General features: G+C 37.8%; 1 protein-coding gene across 4 annotated transcripts in view; it reads left to right on the top strand.

The window, feature by feature from the left end:
- The window catches only part of LOC135697528 (coronin-1C-like), a 206538-nt gene that overhangs the window by 162439 nt on the left and 22556 nt on the right, over positions 1–21543 (top strand). For 3 of the 4 annotated variants that reach the window (XM_065217284.1, XM_065217283.1, XM_065217282.1), the window contains exon 2: positions 21224–21391. In XM_065217284.1, the coding sequence (XP_065073356.1) occupies positions 21377–21391 (15 nt within the window). In that variant the 5' untranslated portion in view covers positions 21224–21376. Of the gene's footprint in view, positions 1–21198; positions 21392–21543 lie in introns of those variants that run through there. The other variant, XM_065217285.1, reaches the window with a different exon arrangement.

The following is a 21543-nucleotide window of genomic DNA, read 5'->3' as shown; positions in this document are numbered from 1 at the left end:
CAACGGACTACTAACAACTATGATGCGTAGGTTCACGGCTGTTGAAGAATTGTTTGAATTTGGGGATTTGCTCGCTTTTCGACTCGAATTAGAAATGCATGAATGGTATAGTTTTTAAGATATTTCATGTAGACAACAGTCAGACGAATGATTAATTAAATAAATAAATTGGTAAATACATATTATTCAAGCAGTTTCGATTACGTTTCCTACCACTCGAACTTTGCTGTGAAACAATATATTCTCTATATACACTAGACTGATGCAAAATTTGAAATTTTCGCTCTACTGTGCTCAAACGGTTCCAAATTGGATCTTGATTAGCCTTCCAAAATTTGAACTTATTTAGTAAGAAACTTACTTGGCAAAAACGATATGAAGTTTACTAAAAGATTATCAATCTTTTAATCAATTAATAAATATCTAGTTTGGCGCTTGGCTTAAAAACGATCTTCTGCAAAGTTGTAGCTGAGAAAATTTCCCATAAGAATAGCGATAGAACTTGTTAACAGTGCAATATGAAAAAAAAGGCTAGAAGACAGTGAACAAAAAGTTTGGGTTTCCCATAGTAATATCCATATAAACTTCAATTGGTTTGTGCCAATTCAGTTTCTTACCAAATGAATTTAAATTTTGGGAGGCTAATCAGGACCCGATTTGGAACCGTTTGAGTACTGTGGAGCGAACATTTCAAATTTTGCATCAGTCTAATATACAGTGTATCTCAAAATTGATCGTACAACCTAGAAGATTTTTTTTAAATCGTGGCTGGTGTTTGAACAGATGTTTATTGATTTATTGCTATAATTTTAGTCTTTATTGCAGGAGTCTGTATGAAGTTAGATTTATTTTAGTAAAACGTTCAAACTGTTTACCTAGTGAACGAATCTTAATAAAATTAGTGACACATGAATGATCTTTATAACGACTAAAAATGAGCAAAATTTCAAGAAGTTATGTTTATTTTATTTCAAGAAAATAAGGTTTTTCAAGAAAAAGGCGTTTTCCAAATATGCCAAATACTGAGCCAATAATTGATAAATGTATGATGAGTCAGCTGCCAAAAATTCAAAGACGTATCAATTTAACTTGTGCTTTTAGGGCCGTTTTTCTACAATTTAAGTACTGCTGTACGTTCAATTTTGAGATACACTGCAGGGTCTTACTTATACTAAACTTGAAAAAACTGAAATTGTTTGATTTATTTTTTTAATCGCTTGTAGAAGGTCGTCCCAAAACTGATCGACAATATGATTAACTGTGAGGAGAATTCCAAGAGAGCCGAGCTTTGGACCGAGAGATGTCAAATAAATGTTGGCAATAAATTTCAAATGTCTCTTTTCGGGATGCTATAGAAGAAAAAAAATCTCATAATATTGCTTCGAGGTACATTTCGAGTGGTGGGAAACGGTAATTTAAACCGCTCGAATAAATGTTGAGAGTTGTGTCCAAAGCACAACCGCATTGTTGACGTAGAACTACGAGATGATTTGGCTGTTCTATTCAATAATATATTAATGACAAAATAAATGGTTTAGAAATTTATTGGGAAATTCGAAACTCTTGATATTTTTCACGGATGTCCCTTGGAACTTTCATTAGAATTCACTTGAAATTATCTTTATAATTCCCTCAGAGTTCAATACTCTCAGAATTTCTTCGAAGTTCTCATACGAACTCTCTCCGTCATGTAATTTTCACATAGAACCACCTTATAATTCTACTTTGAACTTAAACAATTGACTTGGCGTTGTAGTCAAAACTCTATAGAAATACTTTCAAAAACTCCTTCGGAATTTGTATCTTACATACCTTATTATCTCTAGAGTTCATTCCAAAATTGCCTCTAAATTCCTTTGGAATTTTGATCAAAATTATCGAATAAGTTCTTCAAAGTGATTGTATCCGGAAAATCTAGTAGTTGAGAAGATTATTATTTTTCAAACAGAGGACGAAGTATATTTTTTCCCGGTTCATCATCGAAATTCACGGACTTCTCCCGGTGATTTAGAATTTCCGGCTTTTTCCCGATTTCCCGGTTCACTGGTCACCCTGTGTCCATTATACAATAGGTCTTATCCATCTGAAGAATAACATTACTAGAGATAGCAATCTCCTATTTAGTCAAAACACAGAAAACGAAACTAACTCAGAGAGTGAGTATCTTTTGATCAGTTTTGGATTACTTTTACTCATGAAATTTTTTCTTAAAGCGTAGGTTATTCAACGCATGACCTAACGCAACGAACACTCCTGTTTATCACTCGGTAGCCAAACGATGACTGTAGTCAAAATTTCAACGTTCCGATTACTTAAGCATTTGGATTATCATTCTATGCACCTCGTTTTTTCTGTATTTAGCTGTTGTAGGTGAATGACTAGAAAAAATGCTCTGATGTCCACACTGCAGCGAACAAGCTCGAGGTCGACCCGTCCAGCTTGCAACGCTGAATGATTATGCCAGGCTTTCTGAAACTCCTCAAACTCACTGGAGGTTTTAAAACACTCTTTTCCTGCTAGTTTAGCCATCCCTCACCTCGAGTGAGTGGCAGCAGGAATATGGAAGAAGTAAACAAAAACTCCTCCAGAGAGAGGGAGAGTGAACTTCAGCGAGAGGATGATTTGACGTGAGGTGCGCTTTTCGAGACTCCGGATGAATTTTTTGTTCAAAGCTCAGAGTTCACCCAGAGTGAGAGTAAGAGCGTGTGGTAGAAAAAATGAACATGAATGGAAGCAAACCTCACTTTCATTTTATCTCCCTTCGCTCGAAAGGTCTGAAGTTTAGTGGAATGATTTGGCAGTAGGCATTCTAATCCTCAGACAAATGCTACGCTCGGCTCATTTCAAACTCGCGAGCGAGGCTCCATCAATCCTGAATTATGCGGCTTCGGCTTGTATTGTTAGGGACCAACTTTCTGATGGCTGTGTTAGGAGTGAGCACCTTGCAATCGAAAAAAATGTATGAAAAAACTGAAGGTTTCCAAATTCTTAATTTTTAGCTATTTAAATATTTAGCATTTATAATGTGCGATACACCACACAAATCTTATAATACTGCTGAATCGATCGACATACAAATCATCAAAATCCATTAATTATTGGCGAAGTTATTATCATTTAAAGTCTAACCAATTTTCGTTGCATTTCCCTGGATTGGCATCCTTCCCGAAAGACGTAGTCCTACGTCAATATGATCCAATAACTTGGAATTTTACTCAGAACTACCATTCTCCTTTCATCCTAAACTGCCTTCTGTCAAGTAGGTTCAACAACTATGTAGAGGATAAAAACCTTCTATGGCATTAATCCGATTCATTTATTATTAAATATTACGTCTTCTTTGCGACATTATAAATATAAATGATTATTCATAACGATGCTAAAATACCATGCTAAAATGTACGTACTTTTTATATCTTTACTAGCTAAGTGTGCCCGGCCTTGCTCGGGATTCAATATTAGCTTGAGCTTATGTGCCAATTTAAAAAAACATGTTATATTGTATGTAGCCCCCCCCCCTCTTATCTAAGGGGCCATCTCCTATGACCTCCAAATTTGGTTCCATTTGCTTGAATAATTCTCGAGTTATGCAGAAATTTCTGTTTCATTTCTATGGGAGCCCCCCTTACAGAAGGGGGAGGGGTCTCGAACCATCATAAGAACCTTCCACGGCCCCAAAAACCCCTGTATACAAATTTTCACGCCAATCGGTTCAGTAGTTTCCGAGTCTATAAGGGTCAGACAGACAGACAGACAGACAGAAATTCATTTTTATATATATAGATAGACTAGCTGGGTGTGCCCTGCCTTGCTCGGGATTCAGCATTAGCTTGAGTTTATGCGCCGATTAAAAAAAAGCATGCTATATTGTACGTAGCCAGGCCCCTCCTCTTATCTAAGGGGCTACCCCCTATGACCAACTCCTTATACCTCCACATGCCAAATTTGGTTCAATTTGCTTGATTAGTTCTCGAGTTATGCAGAAATGTATGTTTCATTTGTATGGTAGCCCCCCTTACAGAGGGGGAGGGGTATCGAACAATCATAAGAACCTTTCCCAGCCCCAAAAACCACTGCATACCAATTTTCACGGCGATCGGTTCAGTAGTTTCCGAGTCTTTAAGGGTCAGACAGACAGACAGACATACAGAAATACATTTTTATATATATACTAGCTGAGTGTGCCCGGTCTTGCTCGGGATTCAATATTAGCTTGAGTTTATGCGCCGATTTAAAAAAAAGCATGCTATATTGTACGTAGCCCCCCCCCCCTATTATCTAAGGGGCTACCCCCTATGATTATCTCCTTATACCCCCACACTCGCCCCCACATGCCTAATTTGGTTCCATTTGCTTGATTAGTTCTCGAGTTATGCAGAAATTTCTGTTTCATTTGTATGGGAGCCCCCCCTTACAGAAGGGGGAGGGGTCTCGAACCATCATAAGAACCTTCCACGGCCCCAAAAACCCCTGTATACAAATTTTCACGCCAATCGGTTCAGTAGTTTCCGAATCTATAAGGGTCAGACAGACAGACAGACAGAAATTCATTTTTATATATAGAATAGATAGATAGATATTAAGGAGACTTTCAGCCCTGGGCTGGTTCGAATCCGGCCTATATGTACGTACTGTTTTGAGCATGGTAGGCAGAGATAAATAACTTTTAAAAGTGTCCGGATTTGTGGACTGAGTGCCTAAATTTGGAGCCATTGCGGTATAGTACAGAAAGTCCACAACCAGTAACGCCGCCAAGTGAGGTTTTTTAGAACTAATCTGCCTATTATAAAGTAGACATTATGCATCTTAATAACTACGCCAAAGACAGTTATCTAAAATGTGGACAGAATCTTAAGATACAATCTCATAGTTCGTAGTGAGATAATTTTGAACTAAACTAGTTGCCATCAAGTAACACATAGACATCCTTCGACAATGTCCCCCTCTAACCTTGGGTAAGCTAACCTCGGATGAGGCTGATACGCAGAATCAAAACATTTTACCGAAGACAACAAAGCAATAAGACTGGCAACTTTGCCAGAATCCAAGCGACAAATACAGTAGCGCTGCGCTTGAGTGAAGGTGGAAGCAACGCATAGAAAAATGAGCAAATACACAAACCTCTCTTCTGAGGATGTAATCTTTGCTATCAAATTCATTCGAAGCATTTACCTTTGAGCGGCAGATGACGCGATTGTACCTGTCTCATAGCGTTCGTATGAGAAAATGGAAGAGTTGCCAGTCTTCTTGATTTGTTGTCTTCGATTTTACTCTACCATTTATGTTTCCAACTACTTTTAGATGGCACCATTTATTACTAACAGCCCACTCCCGTTTTCGATCGAAATGGATTTTCCATACCAAAAACAAAATGTATGTGAAATCCGTTTCTAATTTCGATGAGTACTTCCAATGAGCCTGATTGGCAACACAAGAATCAATTTTGGTTTTATGAGGGTTCTGTAGACCATGATTTAGACTTGTAGAATGAAGAGCTTTGATTGTGTTGGTTTATTTCCTTTAAATTCCGTTATAATTGCTTATCTTTTGACAGATACGCCTTTTTCGTCTACTACTTGCAGACTTCATCAGTGCCAAATACTCAACACCACATTGTAAAATGTTTTAAATTAAAACCTTGCAATGTTTCTTGGGAAATGTCTCGCAGATAAACTTCTCTTCTCTGGCTTTACCGACTTAATATCGAAATCACTTTGCGACAAAAAACGATCCAACCGCAATGAATGAGACCGGTGGCGGCGGTGCTACTTGCCAACTTTCACCGCATCGCATCAACGGAGCTGATGACGACGACGACGACGTTGATACCTTCGGTAAAGATAAGCCAGGAAATTGATCCAATAGTTTGGCTGAACGAAGCGGAAAGGGGAGCGCACCGTTCCACCCGTCAGGGCGACAGCAGGTGATTTCATTCGACTCCTGGGATTGGCTCCGGACGAGCTTTGCTTTCCTTCTACGACACGGTGTGCCTTTTTTGTCAATCTGTTTCAACTTCCTGATTTTTCTGCCCCTCTATGGGATGACGAGACAAAAAGTATAACGACGCAGTTGACACTTTTAGCGCTTTAGTACAAGTGCTTCCGATTTGGTTTTTTTTTGCGGGACGTACGATTAGAAGGAAAAACAAACGACGATGATGGAAAGCACGGAACTTGCCCTGACAGACAGGTTATACAGTAAACTATTCCTTACTGGATATTCTCCTTAACTAACTCGATGAAAATTCACGTACGAAATTTTCTAAATAATTTTGCTTAAGCCGACGCGCCACTTCATGTTCGGAGATGATTAACTGCGGAGGTGTGTCCGGAGAAGTTCCTCCGATAAACTCTCTCTCTGTATATAAACCGCAAGCAAACATAGCACAAGGACTCCAGTAGAATCATCAAGGGAATTTCATAACAATGCCAACATTAGCACGCTTCTCATCCTCATCTCTCGGCTTGATGCTATTCTAAAAAGCAGAACGCTGCGTAGAATACAAAATTGGAAACCATCATCGTCATCATCGCTTCGCTTCGAGTCATCCGGTAGGAACTGCGTCACTGGAAAACTCCAGCATGCCTGCCAACGCGGGCTAGCCAACAAGTCATCTATATTTGATGAACCTGTTGTCTGCTGCTGCTGGAACGTGCTGCATTCGTTCGTTAGCACAGTAGTGTGTACTTGGCCTGAAGGATGCTGTCGTCAGCTAGAGTATTTTGGACCATCTGATGATGTCTGTCTGTCTGTCTCTCCGTATGCGTTCTGTGTGAGTGCCTTTTGAGCATTTACAAGTACATATGACTCGCTCTGACTAAATGCTGACTTTATCTTCGTAGCTGCTGCGGCGGCTGAGATATGGAGCAAAAGGGTCCTTTCGCAACAACCCCGAGATATAAATACACCGACTGGAATTGGATCAATAATTTGAAATTATGTGTGCGGCTGTGGGAAATGGGTAACATGTCCTTGGAGTGTTGCGACGAAGTGGAAAATTAGTACATGGCAGCTTGTCGAGTATTTGAGGCGAAATCGATTGTTTTTGGCATATGATGTTCGAAACAAATCTAAAAAATTAACTCATCATAACAAAGCTGTTGAAAATTTCATTAATATGTTGAGATTTCATCATCTAAAACGTAAATTCGACCTTTCATTAGCGAAAATAAGGTGCCTCTACGTTGGATCAACTTCAAGTTGCGCACACCTCGACAATGATAAACTCTCACAAACGGAAAGAGAGCCAAACCTTTGCAATATCTCGAAATAATTGATGAATTTCGATTACCTTTTATAAAACATTATCCAACTTTGTTCGTTTTCCACCTTGCCTATCGCGGTCTTTATCCGTCTGTCTGTCTGCCCGTCCATCCGGCTGTATCTCATCGACTTAGACGGCATTTCCTCTTGCCTCTCCCACCGCGCTGCATCGTCATTATTATAGTTTACGTCTCGTGTTGTTTCTGTTTTCGTTATCTGCCCCCTCAGCTCTCCACGACACCGCGTACACCCATTTCCCAGCGCCAGCAACTAGCATTGGGGATTAAATTTGTAACGATCGACCTGTTTGCTGCCAACGACTTGTACCCTCTGTCTACGCTCTACCCATGTGTATCCCCCGTTCCTCTGTCGAAGTTTGAAGTGAAGTTTTATTGGCAAATTCCGAGTTTTTTGCCTGTTTCTCGCCTCACCGGTGTTGTTGTGCGAAAATGGCAAAATCACTGCAATCACGCTTTGGCCTCCTTAGAAAGTCACGGGGTTGGGTGTCTATCAGGCAATCTCATCTGGGGCCAATGGATGGGGGGGTGAGTATGCTCACTCAGGACCTGATTGAGCCCCGAAGGCCTACGCTCAAAATGCTGCTGTTCGTTGCGGCAGGTGATAATGGGTGATTTAGAAGAACGGGGCTGCAGATATTTGGCCATTAACTCGGTATGATTCTCCTTTCTCTCCACATTAGGTTTGGGTCAATAATTTGGGCATTTTTTGCTGTTGCTTTCTAGTAAAGTTGTTGCATTGACGGCTTCTCTGGTGGCTACTGTGGTGGCTATAGTGGTTTTATAGGATTATAGTTGGCGAAATCATAGCAACAATCGTCTAGAGACTAAAGAGATGGCAATAAAATTAACGGCCAATGTAATTAAATACGCTGATAGTTTTGCAAATGGACTTTCGAAACTAGAGGAGGAGATTGATTTGATTTGTAAATCAATTCGATTAAAAATGATCCATCTGTTTTGATGCCTACATTCGCGCTTTATGGGAATGCAGTGGTAGGGCCGTTTTAACCACCCTTGGGTCCGCTGGTCTATTTTTAATTTCGGGCCCCCTATGATTTTGGTATCAATTTTTAAATTCTAGCAAGTATGAAATAAGAACAGGTAGGGTTAACTACCCCATTTCCGGCATATTAAGCACAACCCGTAATTAGTCTTTCTTAATCTAGCGCAGTTTAGCCCCAAACGGAATGTTATTATTACTGATGGCCTCTCAAATGTATTTACCTTTCCGCAAGATTTGATAAAGAGAAACCAATCGTTGAGATATTGTCAAAAGTCTAACACTGCTTCTTGACGCCGAACTCGGCCTACGGATTCTAAACTCGGCCTAACGCATTGAAACGCTATTAAAACGCCAATGAATTCACTTCGGCCTATCGAATGAAGATAAAAATTGATTCGGTCGGAGCACTTCTTTTGTTTTTGGGAATAATGGGTGCAAACCTTCTTATCACGCGTTCTCATTGACTTCGTTCGGTAGCTTATTAACTAAAGTATCGTACCAAACGCATAATTGATTTGTTAACTCTGAAATCATGGATTTATTTGAAGTTTTCTGCTCGATAGGCCCAAAATGGGCGATTAGGCCGAAGTAGTTCTCTACCCTACTAATGAAAAAGACAAACATGAGGGTACACCGATGGGTAGCTAACAACTTGGGAAAACACAAGATGAAATCCTCAGATCTATCCGTTTTAAAAACACATAAATTAAATTCTAATACAGTCATACCTCGATATAAAGCAACCTCGATATAACGTAACTCGATATAACGTAACTTTCACCTCGATATAAAGTAACTTTTTTTTAAGCCTAAAAATTGAAAAATATCAACTCAAAATCGATTATTAGCGTTATAAATCCATTTTAAAATATGTTATACATAGTATTATTAAATTTTTCATATAACGCTGAGTTGAATAAATATCATTTTTATCCTAGAGAAAGGAGCCAGCTCAATGACGGATGGTTTGTTTTCTTTGACTTATTTTTTTCTCCCTTCCCGATCATGTTGTTGCTTTGCGAAGGCAAGCCTGGGTCTGCACGAAAAAAGTTGTTTTCAACAGGATGATAGCCCCATTTCTAATGTTCGGCCTAGTATGCAGTGACAGTTCATGACTGGATCTCGATGATGTTTGCGTGATCAATAGCGAAGCTGTCTCCTCACTCTCAGATTTTTATTATTTCAGTACATGCTATTTCAAAACTACCCAAATTTGGATATAATGTACCCTGATCAGTCAAAACTGAACCTTACAAGTTGACAAATGGACAATATTGGCCTGAATCCGACCGACGCAGTTCATTTGTTAGCTTGTCACTCCCAACACAGTTTAGCCATTTTTGGGTAGGTTCAGTTTTGACCGATCAGGGTGAATTCTACCCAAATTTGGATAGTTTTCAAATAGCGTGTATGTATTTCATGTTTTCAGCAGCACTATAAGAATTTTTAAATCTCCAAAAGATTATGCACACACTGTTCTAGCTGACATTTTGAATATTGTTGGTTATTATTTATTGCTGCGGATACGTACCAAGAAGAAAAGTCTTCAAAAATAAAATAAAAATGGCTCGTTTACCGTGCAAAGAAGCGCAAAAGAAAAAGCGTGCGTGTTTATTGTTAACTTAAAAGGTAAAGATAATACAAGAGCTCGAAAATAAAGTGCCTGTGAGCGATATCAAAACCCAAAATGGAACCGGAAACAAAATTTTGAAAGATTTTGAACAGTTATAACTCTGTCCATAGCGGATGGATTTCAATTCTAAACAGCCAATCGATTGGAAAGTCATATAAAAATCTGTTAAAATTAACACTTTATCAATTTTCAATAAGTCACTATTGAAAATTGCACGAATGTGCAGCTGTTGCTATCATTATTTAAATTATCACCGATTGCCTGCGAAAAGCGCTTTCCCTGAAACAGATTTAAAAATTGATTTCACTCCGGTCTTGTCAAACGGTGTTTATTCAATCAGTGGTGGTGTCCGGTCGTCATCAGCAGCAGCAGTGCTTTCGACACTTGGCGTTCTCCAGTGCATAATGAAGGACTGCTCGCAAGCAGCTAGCTATCAAAACTGCCCACAAGAGCCCTCGATTCACCGAAGAAAGAGGAAGAAGCCGCACCGCTACTGACCGGATTCAGTTGCGCGTCGTGCGCCACAGTGGGCCATCTATGCCAAGTGCGTCAGTCTCGTTCCAAACAACATACAGCTCGCCAGCTTTATCTGTATTGAACACCCTAATAGTAGCTCAGCATTACTCAACCATCACGACATTTCTCAAGGTCATTAATCGGATGTCAGTTCACATAAGTTTCAATCTAACAAACCATGTATTTTTAAGACAACATTGGAGGTCCAATTAAAAAAAACAAAGTTAGTTGCGGCATGAAAGTGGTTTGATTTTGATCCAGAGATGATGGATTTTAATTCGTAAACGCCAATCGATTGGAAATTTTTCTAGTAGAATAAGACTATCAATTTACAAAAGGTCACTTTTGAAAATTGCACGAATGTGCAACTGTTGCGATGGTGATTAAAATATCACCGATTGCCTGCAAGCGCTTTCCCTAACACAGATTTGAAAATCGAATTCCCTCCTGTCTCGCCGAACGGTGTTTACTCAATCACCGTGCGTGGTGAATGGTTTTTTTCCTTGATTTGTTTTCCGTCGAATTTGTTTTCCGTACTGAATACCAGTGCTACCGACGCCAGGAAGGCAGCTCCCACACCTGGGCCCTATCCTATTGACCCAACTACTCATGGACCGGGAACAAACGGCTTTACGGCACTGGGATTGAAGCCCACGCTTTTTGGGGTGAGAGGCAATCACGTTTACCACTACAACACCGGCTCCGCAGTTGATTTACTGTTGGTATCGATTCAATTTTCACACAAACGGCCACCATTTGAAATATTTAAAGAGTTTTAAGGATATAGATTTTAAACAACTAAAAGAACTAAGCACAAAAACAAGAGTGCCGACCAATCGCGGTCCTATATCTACCTTCCGTTCGTGGCCCTAGGCACAGACTCTAGTACTTTTTTTTTCATTTTCATATCTTTCAGGTAAGCTTTGGAAAATTATCTAATAAAATTGGGGAAAATTATATAAGAAAGGTTTTGTAAACCTGTTAGATAACTAGAAAAAAATTCGGTCATCTTTGGGTTACGATAAACAATTTTCGATTTTAAAAAAATATTTTGTTTTGCTTCGATTTAACGTAACTCGATATAACGTAACGTTGCTTTATATCGAGGTACGACTGTAGTCGAGATTTAGGCTCGTCAAGACATCTCCAACGGGTATCGCGGGTTGTTCTCCTCGGGCCCTGAGGGATGTGGAAAACTCAGATCTGGCAACACGGTGTAAGGTACATGCCCCAAACAATATGCTCGATATCGTGATAATAAAGTCGCGGCTCATGTCCAACCCTTTGAACCATGGTTTGTTCGACACCTGTGGGAGAATAGAATGTAACCATCTTCCCGAACCACCATTTTTGTTGCCAACTGATGAGAACGTGCTGACGAGCAATGAGAAGTTTCGTTGAAGGCGATTTGTCGCTCAAAAATATCGCCTGCCATAGCGCCCACCTTAGCCAACGAAACCGCTTTCGCATTAACCGGAATTGAGCAATATGATGGGACCCACGCTAGAGCAGTTAGATTAAGTCCTCAGTTTAGATCGTATTTCAGACAGGAAATACGAGGAGTGGTTCATGGGCCTCATTGAACGAATAGCCTCCAAAGAGCTAAGACTATCCGTAAAAATGAACAAATGGTCAGAAGGTAGCGAGGAAATTCGCTCTACTGCGTAGAATATAGCTGCGGGCTCCGCAACGTATACGGAGCATGGTTTCTGTAGTTTATAGGAGGCGCTTTGAAATTGTTTAAATACACCAAATCCAGTGGAAGCATTTATGGTTGACCCATCTGTGAAAAAACTTTTATCATTACTTACATGGTGGTACTTGATTGCAAAAATTGAGGAAACAACCATCGATCGATGGTGATCTGGTATTACATGGATTTCTTCCATTTCTTTGTCAGATTAAAATTTACAGAGTAACTATAGAAGGCTTGAAAGCAATCACGATTGGATATTAATGAAGAAGGATCAACCTCCAGCGTCATGTACTCATAGTACAAACTCATGAATCTTGGTTGAGTATTTTCGTCAAACAGCTTCTCAAAGTTTTCTATTACCAATCGAGATTAACGGATGAGAAACCGGAAAGACAGCTCAGCGAAACGATCTGTCAGTGAGAGAACACCCGCGAGTACTTCGAGGCTCATCGTATGAGTCGAGTGCATACAGCCTAGCACAATACAAAGTCAACTGTATTGGATCCGTTGCAGCTTAAGGAAGTGTGCTTCTGTTAAATCCATTTTCATTTAAAATTCTTTTTATAACCTGCATTTATTTTTACACCCATTTAAGCTAAATAAAATAAATCTGGTTACGATTTCTCATACTTGCGAATTTGTTAGTAGAAGTGTTGATATTACTTTTCATCAATTTTTCGAACTCAATATTCATTATCAGTAACCAATTACGTCTGGTTTATAGCATCGCTCAATTTATTATTGCTTATCTTGAGCAGTTGGTGGTCTTCATTGAAATAGATATCATGAGGATTGTTTCCACATTTGGGGAAACCAATTTCCCTAATAGCATTTTTGGATTTATTACAGTCTTTCTGCCCATGATTTGGGCTTATAGAATGCTTCAAAACCTTGATAAAACTTCTCATCACTTGGTCACTTTTTTCAAGCCAGTCACTAAAAAGTTTCTTTTTTTTTAGGCCAAGTCACTAAAGTCACTTTTTCTTGTAATAAGTCACTATTTTAAACTTTTTTAAACGTGAATTTATTTCAAGATTGATCATTCTTCTGGATAGGCTTACATTTTGTTCTATTTTTGAACAATTAGAAGTTGACGATGGTATAGAGTTAATTAATTAATTTAGCTTTATTTAGGAGGCTTTCAGCCTTAGGCTGGTTCGCCTCCGACGATGGTATAGAGTTTTTGTTTACGTTTAATCGTTCTTCTCTATCTACAGCGTGTCCAATCATTTGGCGAAAGTTTTTCAGGTTTTTCCATAACTTTGGCGGATAATTTCTAGGTTTATAATAAGATTGTTATTTATGAAATGCGTTAAAAATATGTTTTTAACGCAAACGTTCTTAAGACATTACAGTCAGTTTTAAAGAAACAGCTTTACTATCAAATCCATTGAATGTTGAAGTTACACTTACTTCATTTTAGTAAGTCTAAAATCACAACATTTTTAATGTCTTGACGTTTCGTACTAACAAAATTGTGGAAACTTTAATGAAGTTCTATTGATCTCAGAAAAGCTAGATCTAGAGATCTTTGGGGGAATTCCAGAGATCTTAAGGGGAAATCCCCGAAACTTTAGCCCAGACTATTGAATTGGTTTAAAAATCTATAAGCGTGAGTTTAGACGAATTCAGGATAGTTCCATGAGGTGCTGAAATAAAACCCATAAGATGTTCCGCGAGATTCAGTACAGAGACATTCAGAAAACTTATGAAAACTTCAGAAATATTTCAGGAACTTCACAGAAATTCAGAGAATTCCAGGGAAGTTTAAAGGTGTTTACGAGAATTCCATTTATTTTAAAGCAGAACCGAGGTCTTCATTAGAATTGAGAGTTTTTTGCACTGATATTTCCAAGCAATTCCAGAGAACTTCTAAGAATTTTATATATTTTTAGATTGTTTCATTATATTCAGTGAAGTTCCGAGTACTTCTAGGACGATCGGATAACATCAGAAAAAGCACATTAACTTAAGGAAATTTGCAGCGACTTACATGGAGTTCCTTAGAATTATGGTATATTCCGAGAATTCTATGATTGATCCGAAATCTTTAGAAGCTTGAACATTTGATCAATTTAGAGAAATAAAAGTAAGCATAGAAACTTCTTCCAGGGAAAATTAGTGATTTACGGAAAAGTTCCGTGAGCGTTTATAAACTTTATAAAACTTAAGAAAAATTGTAGAACTTAAAGGCAATTAAATCAACTCCAGTAAACTGCTGGGTTATTTAAAAAAATACTGAGGCAGGGCATTCTAGAGAATTTTAAGGAAATTGATAAATATTTTGGGCAGTTTTAAAAACATCAGGAAACTCTAGACTATTGAAGAAGTTATGAATTAGTTTCAGTAATTTGAACTTCAGACAAATCTTGATAACTTCAGTGAAAATCCTAGAACTATATTAATTGTTTCGCTGCGGAAACCTAAAGAAGTTCGTGAAATTTCAGAATAACTTCGAAAACTTCACAGAAGTACAGCGATCTTCAGAAACATTTCGAGAACTGCATAAAAGTCTATGGAACTTAAGTAAAAGATCCGAGAACTTCAGAAACTTTTATGGACATTTTGTGAGCATCTCAAATAAGTTTAGTAAAGCTCCAAAAACAAAGAGAATTTCAGGGTAGTTTCACTAAATTAGCGTAAAATTTCAAGAAGTTGCCAGATTTTCAGAAAACTTTAGAGATGTTAAAAAAATTATTGAGGTTTTCACATAAGTCCAGAAGTTCACGCAAGCTTAAAAAAAATTAGAACAGTTCAATTAAATTAATAGTAGTACAACAAGCTTCATAAGAACTGCAAACACTTTAGAGAAGTTTCGAGAACTTCGAGTAAGATATTGATCTCGCTAATAAGGCTCTTAACGAAAAAAAAAAATCAGAAAAGAACAAATATCCTCAGAGCCAAGATATTCCAGAGCAGGGAAATTACATAGATTTTTAAAAAAGTTTCGAGAAATTCAGTGAATTGTTAACATTTTTAAAAAGATTCATGATCTTTCTGAAAATTGTGGAAACATTAGGAAGTCCGAAAAAGTTTAGAGAAGTTAAAAACAAAATGATGAGAAGTATTGCAAGCATCAGATTAGATTCTCAAACTACAAAAGCAGTTTAACTAACTTTAGGAATATTTTGAGAACTTTCAAGTAGTTATGAAGACCTCAGAATAGTCCATTCCATATTCAATGGAGATTTCTCATGAAAATTTACTTGGAGTTTACTATCTTAGGCTTAGGCTGAAGCCTAAGTCATTATTTGGTCACTTATTTCTTCAACATGGTCACTAAAATTACTATTTTTGACAGCATTGGTCGCTACCAGCCCTGTAAATACAAATGATATTACATTACAGAGAGCAGTTCAATGAAGATCACAATCATCACCAATGCGAATGGTTTGTGATAAAAGAGCTGCAAGAGATGAATTACCAATATATTATTGCAAAATGCTCCGTAGCTTTCCTTCCACTTAGATGCTGCATCTCAGCTTTATTCGTAAAATAATATGAAAACGCCTTTAAGGGGGTATTCCCAATCTTTTGCCTTTTTTCGGCCTGTTTTTTAATTAATTTTTTTTCAAGGAAAATGAATAGTAATGCGCCTAACTCTTTGGGATTCTTGTTTATTGAACATTAAAGTTTACAAATAATTTTTTTTCGACATAAAAAAAGACATTATTGACGTCACAAAATGGTGGCAAACAGACCCCTGTTCGCCGCAAACGCCTGGACGGGCGAAGACTTTTCTCTGGAACGGCTTCATCTGAAACAGATTTCGTGATGAAATTATAATCTGCATAAGATTCTCTGGAGCTTCTCCCGTTGGCAGCAAAAAATCTTGCAAATTAACAAAATGGCGGCCATATGAAAAAACAGGCGATTTTTTAGCCCGCTTTTTTGCAGCTTTAAGGTGCTTCAAACAATGTTAAATGTTAATATTTTTGGCTGAAAGTGGGAGAAGCTCCAAAGAATTTAATAAGGAACAAAATGCGCAAAGATTCAAGTCAATATCTCTTATAGTTTCTGAGAAAAATCTTCGCCCGATAAAAAAAATGTGGTTTCGAGAAAAACGCGTTTAAAGTTTTGACTTTAGTTAAAACCATTTGGGGGTTCTTACCATTAGTCAGCTATGCCTGGACACCGAATTCGCTGATCGGAAAACGGCTTGGGGGGATGAAAGTATATAGTCTAAAGTACAAAAAAACGTGAAAAAAAAAAATTTGATTTTTTGAAAAAAAGGATCGGGAATACCCCCTTAATGCGGCATTTTTTTTTATTATTTAAGCCTCCTTTTTTAAATAATTGGTTTTTGATGTCTTGGGGAGCATTTCTCAGGGTGACCAGTGAACCGAGAAATCTCGAACACCGGGAAAAAAGTTCGTGAATTTTGAGGACAAATCGGGAAAAAAATTACTGAACCTATTAAAAAAAAATATATAATATTTTGGACCACTGAACATTTTTTAGACTCTTGGACTAGACTAGATTTTTTTCAAAGGAATTTTGTAAATATTTTTAGAATTAATGTAAAGGATTACACTAAGACATTTCAGAGAAAATTAAAGCGAGTTTTGGAAAGAAATCTTAGAGATTTTAGATTTTAACTCCAAGTCACTTGTGTGAGTTCAGCATAGAATTTTTAAGTAGCTCTGTGGAAAATCTCGAGTCAATTGTGAAGAGGATCCCTAGATCCGTGACAATACCAAATGAATCGAATTTTGATGGTTCAATTCCAAAGTAATTCTGAGAATAATTATAATTGAAGTACAAGGATAATTCTAAGGGCATCACAAAACGAGTTTTAAGAGAATTTTAAGGAAATTTCTATCAAGAATATTTAGAAGAATTTAGAGAATAATTCCAAAATAATTCTGAATAACATTTCAATACAATTCTGAGGTGAATTTCTTGGGAATTCTAAAAAGAATTTTAAATAGAATAATGGAAGAAAGCTTCGAAGAAAATCTAAGGATGAATTTCATGCTTTTTTTTTGATTGATCGGCTGAGAATTTCCAAACCGTCAGTGGGGTGGATTTCATCCTAAAGGACTTTAATCCTTCCAACTGTCCCCAATTCCGTCCAATAGAAAAAAAATTGGGCAATCGTCAAGCAGAAGCTAAAGAAGAGTGGCACGGGGGTGGAATAAAATGGCCAACCAGGTTGACCAACAAAATGTCCAAGAAATAATGAAGGGTATTTGAGGAACATTCCGTTATTTGATCAAAACCACAATTGAATAATTGTATTGTTATTTTTGAAAGCATCTTACATACAGCTGATCTTAGGCGTCCAAATGCAAAGTACTCTAGCTCAATAAATATTCAGACAATTGTGATGAATTGGAATATATGGCTAATCTGATATCACGGCCGTTTACAGTACTTAGCTGATAAAATCTGGATCTAAGAGAGCTCTGTTGGAACGATGAGGAAGAACAGGTGATTCTCGGTAACATGGCACGTAAGGAAGATCCAGGTTTCAAAACATTTGTCACTCTTTCCGGGCACATTTAATTTATATAACTACATGTAATCGGTCTTGAAAGATCGTGGTTTGATGTGATGTTGGGAGAATGGTGGCCTGGTGGCGACCGTGTTTGCTTACTAAGTGGCGGATAGTGGGTTTGATCCCAGGCTCCTACACAGTTAAGAATTGTGAAATATTATTATTAATTTCGCGTATAATAATATTTCGTGCCGTTGTCGTTGAGGCTGTCGCCGTGATTTAAACGGTAATGACAGCAACTCGATCAGGGGCTCGATTGTTATTGTGATATGAGGGGCTCGGTGACCTAGCTATGACCATTTTTACTAACTGAGCAGAAGAACATAGGTTCAATTCTAATTTACTATGAAGCAACGTTTAAGTACGTTGAAAAAAATATTCGGAGATGATTTTTCTTTCTAGATGCATACATGTACTTGACGAGTCATATATTCATTCGCCTATGAGTTTTAACAGAACTACCTAGCGTTACTATAAATGCCAAATTGAAGTTTTGACGTAGACTACGTCTTACGGAAAGGCACAGGGGGTAAATCGAAAATATAAAATTGCAACCGTTACGAAAAGATGTTAGGTTTTGAACGCTTGTAACTTTGTCATTTATACATGAAACTAAAATCCAAATACGCCATTCGATAGACAATAACTCTACAAATCTGTTGAAATAAGTACTTTTACAATTTTAAAATGAAAAGTGATAATGTTATCACTGTTTTCAAGAAATAAACGTTTTCCCCAAACCCAGTCATCATACCGCTTGGTTTCACATCGTTCTGCTTGAAACTAAAAAGTTATAAAACAGCACTGCTCTCGTGCCTCCGCTCATTTCCTTCGGACGGCGTGGCAAGCAGTAAGCAGGAGCTGTTGTATGCTTTACGGTTACTTCGGTGCACAACAAAATACAAATCCCATAAACTAATTCGTAAAAATGCCTTTGACTGAATGTCCTTTAAACCGATTGTTCTGCCACCCATTTGTACACCAAAAAGTTTATCTTATGTTTTCTTTTTTTGATGAATCCTTACACATTCATCTTGAGCAGTGTTGGAAAAGTTCGCGATATTTCACGAAGTTCACCAAGGGAACAGTTCGCGAGTCATTGTGATTTTTCGCTAACTTTTCCATCACTGATCTTGAGTATGAAGATTATGAATTTAGTTCCTAAATCTTGTGGTTACAAATCCATTTTTATAACGATATAACTAATTATAATGAAATTAATGTTAAGAATTGGGTTGTTAGAGGAATACTCACAAGAGCAAAAAAAAAAGTGATTTTTTTCATTTAACTCTACGTAATATAATTAAGTGGAATTAAATGCAAAACCATCACCTTTTTTTGCTCATTCAAGATTATTTTCTATGCACCAAAGCACACTGACGTGTTCATCGCTAAAAGTAAAAAAGTGAGATTACGCGATACCATTGTACACAAGAGATCTAGAACACCTTTGCATCTCCGCATCTATCATAGGAAAGGGATTTATGTTATTGGAACACGATTCACTGATATGATCGTTTAATTGCATTGCGACACTAACAACTCTTAATATTTTTTAATATGAAGAAGCTTGGGATTGAACCCATAATCTTCTGCTCACTAAGTAAAAACAGTCTCCACTAGGCCACCGAGCCCCTTCAAAATTATAAACTAGGTTGTTAGTGGAATACGAAAGAAAGACGAATCTATCAAAGTCGAACGCTTTTTCACTCGTCTACTTCGCCGAAGCATAAAAGAAAGCGCAATGAAGTGACGGAATAAAAAGAGACAAGCGATTGAAAGTTTGTTTGAAGACGCCGACTGAGGTTCTTAAATGCTTGTAAGCTGTTCGACTCCAACCGAAAAAAAAATAAAGCTAGCAGTCTCTTCATCGCATCGATTTTATCGATTGAAGTTGATATTGTAACGCCCTGCTCACAAGAGTAAAAAAGGTGATTATTTTCCATTTAATTCCACACAATTTAATTAAGTGGACTCCTTTCTTTGGTTATTTTTAAAGAGCTTATTCTCTATTCACAAAGAACACTGACGTGTTAGTCGATTGCAACAGAAAGGCCATAATGATATCTTGTAAACTTAGGTATCTAAATTCAGCTAATTTCACCGACACCCGTCCAATAAACAGCACTTCTCTGACTTACGACCCAACATCACCCACAATTCGCCAGAGAGTGGTCGCAATTTAAAATGCACGCCTTCTTTCAATCTGCTGATGCCTTCCACTAGTACTTTTGATCGGCACCTCTTTGTGATACTCTTACGAAAAAAGAAAGATAATTTATAGTTACCGCTGGGGCAGGTCATTTATCAAATGAAGCTAGTGAATCTGTCATAATATTTTGACTCTTACGAAATGTGCCAAATCACAAACGGTTTATGACTCGAATGGTTTACTACCTGCGAAATTGGACAGAGGTCTCATTTTTATGGTTATTGTTATCTGATTTTTATCACGTTGTGGTAATTTTTATATCATTTCATTACATCAAATTAAGTTCATTTATAGGTTGATCTTACAGAACAGAAATGAAAAAAAAATTTACAAAATCGACTAATCGAAAAGTGAAAAAAAAACTAGGACATATTTCATAAATCCTAGTTCATAATTGGTTGCACTTTGACGATGACTTCGAGACATCCCATTTTGTAGTAATCTGCTTTTCCCTAATTTTAGAGCTAGGTATGATTAAAAAAATACTTTTTGAAATTTTAATCTCCTTAATATTGCCTACCTTAACTTCAAAAGTGCATTTTCTTGTTCCGGTGATCCACATCTGTTTTGTGTTAATTTAATAAACATTTTTTTTTCAATTCATTTCTTTACTTATTTATATTTTTATATTGTTTTTCTTTCTTTTTTCCAGATTGTTTCAGTTCCGGTTTCCGTTTTTCTTTAGGTTATTTTTACCCTAATTTTCGCGAAATAATTTTTCAACTGAAATTGCACCGCTAAATTAAAAAAAAAAGTACTTCAATAACAATCCAAAACGGAAAGCTAAAAATCCAATTCGGGGTAATCCGCGGTGACTGACGACGGATGGGGTGACGAGTCGGCCGACATGAATTACACCTTTTGAACACACTACTGACGTCGGCAGCGGCGGCGGTCGCGGTGTGATGATGGTGGTCGCCTGCGGCACCTACTTCAATCAATGCGAGCATCATCAATCACACAACCCTTTCCCGGTGCGGACTTGAAGTGAGACGACACGACGAACGTGAAAAGTACGCCACCGGCATCGTGTTCGTGGTAATTGCGTTTTGAACTCCAGTCGGGAAGACCGCGAAATTTGTCGACGGCAATAAGTGTCGTGTTTCGACACTTGGTGATTTCACTGATCTTGTAGGAACTCTGGTGATCCATCAGATATGCGCAACATCGATCAAGGGCAAGAGCGCATATATTAGTTGTACTTACTTGTTCTGATTTTTATCAGAGAGAGCGAGAAAGGATCTATTTGTTTCGTTTTTAGACACCTGTGCTTGTTCTTTTTATAGTTTTTAGTTATAACCGAATAGGTACCTAGTTAGTTCAACTTCACCTTAACTTATTCGTTGTGATTGTGTTTGTTTGTGTGATTCCCCCCGAAAGTTTGAGGCGGTCCGGAACGAATTCGCCGGGAAGTGGAAAGCACTACTGGAGGCTGGCGGCGGCGGCGGAGGCGCTTGTGGATTAAGCTTGAGCGATCCGGAACAGCACGCAGCAGGGTGCGACAGCGATAACGACGATTACGACAACGACAGTATGACGAACTCACAGGTACTTGAGCACTGTTCTTCATTGTTTATATTTATATAAAATATTGCATTGCATTGATTATATAGGTGAAGGGTTGATTTAGATGCAATTTATTGATTAGAATCTGTCGTGTTCCGTGTTGTGATTGATTGTGTTTTTTTTATAGGTTGCAT

The sequence above is a fragment of the Ochlerotatus camptorhynchus genome, unplaced genomic scaffold (genome assembly GCF_037179485.1).
Source record: "Ochlerotatus camptorhynchus isolate MF236.1 unplaced genomic scaffold, CSIRO-AGI_Acam_v1.1 ptg000071l, whole genome shotgun sequence".
NCBI classification, from domain to species: Eukaryota; Metazoa; Arthropoda; class Insecta; order Diptera; family Culicidae; genus Ochlerotatus; species Ochlerotatus camptorhynchus.
Note: the sequence above shows the minus strand (reverse complement) of the source record. Positions and strands in the feature narration are given on the sequence as shown.